The 6242-nt window shown below is 52.7% G+C and overlaps 1 protein-coding gene across 1 annotated transcript; it reads left to right on the top strand.

The window, feature by feature from the left end:
• Positions 1 to 809: 809 nt before the first annotated feature.
• LOC101592267 (sialic acid-binding Ig-like lectin 13) lies at positions 810 to 4393 on the top strand. The gene is made up of 7 exons (XM_023704901.1): positions 810 to 1417; positions 1641 to 1913; positions 2111 to 2158; positions 2890 to 3141; positions 3228 to 3530; positions 3828 to 3924; positions 4255 to 4393. Exons 1-7 carry the CDS (start codon positions 862 to 864, stop codon positions 4391 to 4393), a joined length of 1668 nt encoding a protein of 555 aa, XP_023560669.1. The 5' UTR covers positions 810 to 861.
• The last annotated feature ends 1849 nt before the right edge of the window (positions 4394 to 6242 follow it).

The following is a 6242-nucleotide window of genomic DNA, read 5'->3' on the forward strand; positions in this document are numbered from 1 at the left end:
GAGAGATGACATGAAAGTAGCAGGGTAACTACTAGAGAACAGGAAGGGAAAGACCAGGGAGGGCAGGCTGGGGGATGACGGGCAGCTGAGCAAAGCCTGCCATTCCCAGGTACTCATACGACTAGCTCAGCCCCCCTGTTCTGTGTAACTCGTAGGCACTAAAACGAGCGAGAAGCCACAGGACCATTCGGGGCCACGCCCTCGGACCCCTGGAGTCCTGGTCCCTGCAGTCCTGGTCCTCTCGGTTCCCCACTTACCCCTGAGACCCACCTCCCAGCTGGGGGCGCCGCCCCTGCGGCCTGCGCATTCTCACCAGGACTGCTCTACCTCCTCATTCCTGAGCTCTTTTGTGCTGGAGATAGCAATCCTCCAAATTTGCCCACGCAACTAAAAATATTTAAGAAACTAGAATTTGAAGAGAAAAAAAAAAATTATTACGGTTGACTTTTAAATTGTGTGGTGTCCAGTAACGGGAGAGAACGAAGTCTGTCACGTCCCCCGCTGGGCCCACTTCCCTGCAAGGAGCAGATGCTCATGTGGACACTGCCAGCGCGCGCTCACTCGGTCACCGCCGCCCTGGCCTCCGAGGGGCTCGCTGCCGTATTTTATACCCCACGTTCCCGTCACGGCTGACCTTCCAGAGCATCTAAAGCTGAGAGGACCCGCGCCGGAGGAGCTATGGATCTGGCCTCCTTGTTGGTGGCTTCCAGTGGCACCGCAGCTAGAAAGAAGAAGAGGTTGAACCCCGGAAGTGTGAGCGTAGGAGGTTCCCCATTGTGGTCACCGGACTCCCTGACTCCGAGCCCGGGCTTCTTGTGGGCCTTCCTCTCCGTCCTGTGACAGCGAGGCCCCACGGTTCTCATGCCCAGAGATGTGCTTCCCCTCCACACAACCTTCCGTCTCTGCTCCACTCAGGAACGCTCCGGCTCCAAGATGCTGCGGTGGCTGCTGTTGCCCTTGCTGTGGGCTAGTGAGTGTGCTCGGGGAAAAAGGCTGTGGGAGCTGCACAGAGCTGACTCCTGTTTGCCCACAGGATCCCTGTCGCATAATCTGGAACATCATCTGACAGCGCCAGAGTCGGTGGTGGTGCAGGAGGGACAGAGCACCTTCATCCACTGCTGTGTCTTCTACCCCAGCAAAGGCTGGAGTAGCTCTACCCCAGCTTGGGGCTACTGGTTCAAGAAAGGAGTTAATATTTACCAGGATCCTGCAGTGGCCACAAATGACCCACGTCGTGATGTGTGGACAGACACAAGGGAACGATTCCAGCTCCTTGGAGACCCCAAGGCCTACAACTGCTCCCTGAGCATCAGAGATGCACAGAGAACAGACACAGGAGTCTACTTCTTTAGGGTGCAGAGAGGAGCTTATGTGAAATATAGTTACCAGCAGAACCAGCTCTGTGTGTTTGTGACAGGTAAGGAATGAGGCTTAGAAGGCCACATAGACGGGGACTGAGGGACCCAGGGCTGGGTGGGGATGGGATCCACTGCTCCTCACCCTAGGCAACAAGGGATGGGGCACTGGGCCTGCTTGGGGGTGCTGCAATGGCCAGCCTGAGACAGAAGCAGCTCTGAGGGCCACCTATGAGGTTCCCTCCAGGCCTGGGTATCTATCTCTCTCCTCCCCACCTCTAAAAGAAACCCCTGACATCCAAATCACGGGGATCCTGGAGTCTGGTCACCCTAAGAACATCACCTGTGCAGTGCGATGGCCTTGTGAGCAGGGGGTGCCCCCCAGCTTCTCCTGGATTGGGGAGAACCTCACTTCTGTCCTGGGGCCCCAGACTCCCCGCTCTTCAGTGCTCACTCTCAGCCCACAGCCACGTGACCACGGCACCCTCCTCACCTGCCAAGTGATTTTCCCTGGAGCTGGTGTGACAATGCACAGCACCGTGCAGCTGAACGTGTCCTGTAAGTGATGGGCCAGGCCATGTTGGGCCCAGGGAGGAGGGCCAAGGGGTGGGGCCTGGGATATTGCATGCCGGGCCTGGGGAGCAAGGGCAGAGGACCCCTGGCTCCACCATCCTCTGTTCCTAAAGTGTCTGTGGAAGAATCACCGGCACCCACCTTCCTGCCACTAAGCAGGGTCCTCTTGTCTGTCTGTCCAGATGCTCCTCAGAATCTGGCCATCCAGATGTTCCAGGGAAATGACACGGGTAAGGCACAGCCTGTCCTTCCTGGGGAGGGGGCGGGGCTCAGACAGGAGCAGGCTGCAGCACAGTAAAGGTAGGATCCCTGCACCCTCCTGTCACCCTACACACATCCCCCTCTTCTCACTCTCAGGTGTGCTGTGGTGCTTTCCTTCACTCACACAACAGAGGTAGTCGTCCCCAGCCCTCTTTTTCCTTGAGCCCTATTAGATTCCCATAGTGATTTTTTTTTAAAGAATAGCGTAAAATCAATCCCAGCCTGCTTAAGCTGCCACAACAAAATACCATGGCCTGGTGACTTGGGCTCCAGATATTGATTTCTCAAGTTCTGGGGCTGGAAGCCCGAGTTCAACATGCTGTTCTTCTGGTATTATGGGGAGGTTGGCTTCCTGCTTGGTAGAAAACCACTTGTCCCATTCATTGCCCTACATGATAGACACCCACCCAAGCTCTCTGGTGTCCCTTGTAAGGAAGGCACTAGTCCCGTGCTGCACGTTTCACCCCTCAGCCCTTATCTAGTGCTAAACTACCCAAAGCACCTGTGCCCAAAGTGTCACCTAGGGAGCTTGAGATTTAAGGTATGAATTTAAGGGAAATGCATTCCAGTTTCTTGCAAAAGTTAGTAAGAATAGCATTGCCTGGGAAACAATGGAAGAGAAAAGACAGTCGCACTTGACACAAGGACAAGAAAGAGAGAGCCCTGTGCAGGCCCAGGCTCAGCCTTTCTGTCTGTCCAGGACCTGCAGCCCTGGCTGATGGCTCGTCACTCCAAGTTCAAGAGGGCCAGGCGCTGCGCTTGGTGTGTGTCGCCGACAGCAACCCCCCGGCTGCGCTGAGCTGGACCCGGGGGAGCCTGGCCTTGCAGCCCTCACGGCACCCAAGCGTTCTGGAGCTGCCTCGGGTGGACCTGGAGGACGATGGAAAATACGTGTGCCGAGCGCAGAACCGGCTGGGCTCTCAGAGCACGTCTGTGAAACTCGTTGTGTGGAGTGAGTGGGAAGGCACTTGGGGGCAGGGCACCTGCGCCCCTGCCAGGGACATGGGGAGCCCCTCTGATCCCTCTCCTTCCCAACAGGCTCTCTACGGCTGCTGGGCCCCACGTGCTCCTGGGAGGCCGCAGGTCTGCACTGCAGCTGCTCCTCCTGGGACTGGCCAGCCCCGTCCCTGCACTGGCGGCTTGGGCAGGGGCTGCTGGAGGGGAACAGCAGCAACGCCTCCTTCACAGTCACTTCCAGCTCTGCCGGGCCCTGGGCCAACAGCTCCCTGATCCTCCGAGAAGGGCTGTGCTCCAGCCTCAGGCTCAGCTGTGAGGCCTGGAGTCCCCGTAGAAGCCAGAGTGTCGCTGTCCTGCTGCTGCCAGGTCTGGCCGTCATGAAGGGTGGGGCCTGGGGAAAGGGCGAGTCGCAGGTCTGGATCCTGGGAGACTTTGGAATGAGAGAAAAGGCCTGACACATGGCAAAGTGGCTAGACTTCAGGATCCCCTGAACTTCCATTGGGGCCAAGGGCTGGGGGTGCAGGTCACATGAAGGCCGCAGACACATAAAGATGGGGACAATGGGGGGAGGACCCCATCCTGGGAGGTAGTGGGCATTCGTGCGGCTCATGGATTGGAGGAGGCTGGATGCCCAGCTGTCGGCATAGAGGCCAGAGGTCACCCCAGATCTCTCGTCTGCAGAGAAACCAGTACCCAGGACAGGAGCGGTTCAGGGAGCCCTTGGGGGAGCTGGCGTCACGGCGCTGGTCGCCGTCTGTCTCTGCCTCACCTTCTTCATGTGAGTGCTGGCCCTGGCTTGGTTGGCGGTGGTGCGCATGGTGGTGCACAGCTCAGGTCCCTGCAAAACTCGAGTCCCAGAGCTGAGGTGACCTGATGCCATGACGGCTGAGGTGACGGCAGCGACGGCTGCAGGGGGAATGTAGCCTCCTGCCACTGTGGCCAGGTCCAGGGCCCCTCCAACACCTGGCCCTGTAGGATGGAGCAACTGCTCTTCTGATGGTCTCTGAGCCCAGGCCACAGCCCTCCACTACTGCTGCCTGCAGTGAGGCCCTGCTGCGCTCCCCACAGTGAGACAGCCGGGCTGAAAGGCCCTGGTCGCTTTCTCCAGGGTGAAGATCCACAGGAGGAAAGCGGCAGGGAAAGGGGAGAGTGAGGATGGCGCCCTTCCTGTGACATGCGCCGTCTGCCTGGTGAGTGGTGAAGACCTGTGTCCTCCTGGGGTCCCTGCTGCTGCCACACCAGGGTGACCCCAGGCAGCTCACACAGCACCCCAAAATCTGAGCTCCTCTTTCCCCCAGTGTGTCTTCCTCCCCTGGATTTCTTCCTGCAGCCACAGGCTGAGCACCGGGGAGCCGCCCATCTTCTATCTCCTGCTTCATTTTGCAGAGCCAGTCACTGATTCACCAAGGCCTGGCCATTTTTTTTTTTTTTTAGTAAATTTTTTTAATTAATTTTATTGAGAAACAAATAGCAATGAAATAGTTTCAGAACAGGTTAGTTAGGACAGTTTCTATAATTAATATATTGCATATATTGTCTTCATAGTAGTTATTCATAGTACGAGATGCAGACATGATATCCTGTCCAAACACTATTAGTACAAATCTTCCTTCTCATCGATTTAAGAGGAAGTAGCTGTATATCTATCCTATTTTCTATATACAGATACAAAATTGTCCTTCATTAATATCCCATTTTTGTTTAGTTTTATCAGAGATGGGAATTCCATTGACATGTAAATACTGTAGATGCATGAATTCAGCAAAATAATTCAATATAGTCCAATAGTTGGTCAAGCAATGGCCGTGTTTCAATCACATGGCTGACACTGACAAAGGATCTGCAAACTGTAGTACAGGGTTTCAGGGTAAATCCTGAGGGGATTTGACTGACTTTGTCAGATACAGACTTGTATTTCTTGTTATATAGGTCTTGCTTTATCTTGGTCTTAACCATCCAGCAGAAAAGTATAAACACGAGGTATAAAAAGTAAAGCCATATTAATATGCTGAGCTGTAAAAGACTCAAGTCAACAACATCTGACATTGGCAGTCCTACAGTTAACCCACTACTATTAAGGCCTGGCCATTTTTATGTTAAGCAAAGCTTTTCTCTGTGTACCACTCTCCTGCTGAGCCCCTGTGTCCCTCGCCTGCTCCCTGTGTGGGTCTGTCCTCCTCCTGGGAAAGACCTTGCAGAAAAGTCCTCAGAACACCTCTCTGCTTCCTCAGCACCATCCAGATCAGCACTGCCCAGTCGACAAAGAAATGGTGCACCAGGGACAGAGGTGGAGGTCATGGTGGGAAACTTGCTAGGCTACTTGAGGCCCTGGGTTCAGTCGTTAGTCACACACACACACACGCACACGCACACGCACACACACAGTCAGGCAGCCATGCTCCACAGACAGGACAGAAATTTTTCTACTAGCCATATTTAAAAGCAGAGAGATCCCTGTGAGATCAATTTCATCTCCTTTTCAAGAGAAAATAAAATAGCAAAGAAAAAATTAGAAACAGTACAGAATTTCACTCAACAAAAGAATAAGAATTTGACAATGGTTGTTGTGTTGCCTAATGTTATCTTCAAAGTAGTGCCTTAGGATACCAGATATAAACATGTAAACTTTTTTTTTAGAAGTAATAAGAAATTTAAGAAAGGGAAGAAAAAGAAAATGGAAGCGTCAACTTCTTATGTAGTCCAGGCTGGCCTTCAACTCAGTTTGTAGCCCAGGTTAGTCTCAAAATTGCAAAGGTCCTCCCGCCTCGGCCTCCTGAGTGCTGGAATGACAGGCGTGCAACACCATACCTGGCTGTGAGATAAATTTCAATAGGATATGTCATTGCATCAAACATAGGCAAAGTATTATGTTTCTAAATATTATCAATAATCAATATTCAAATCATGAATACGCTATTGTACATCCTTTTTCTTTTTTTATTTTTAAAAATACTTTTCTTTTTTTTCCCCATAATTTTATTGATAAACAAATGGCAATGAAACAGTTGCAAATCAAATCGGTAAGACAGTTTCAATAACTAACACACTGCATACATTCTTCCTAGTGGTTAATTGCTGTACAAGATGTAGACTTGA

Source organism: Octodon degus, unplaced genomic scaffold (assembly GCF_000260255.1).
Source record: "Octodon degus isolate 3935 unplaced genomic scaffold, OctDeg1.0 scaffold00206, whole genome shotgun sequence".
Classification (NCBI taxonomy): domain Eukaryota; kingdom Metazoa; phylum Chordata; class Mammalia; order Rodentia; family Octodontidae; genus Octodon; species Octodon degus.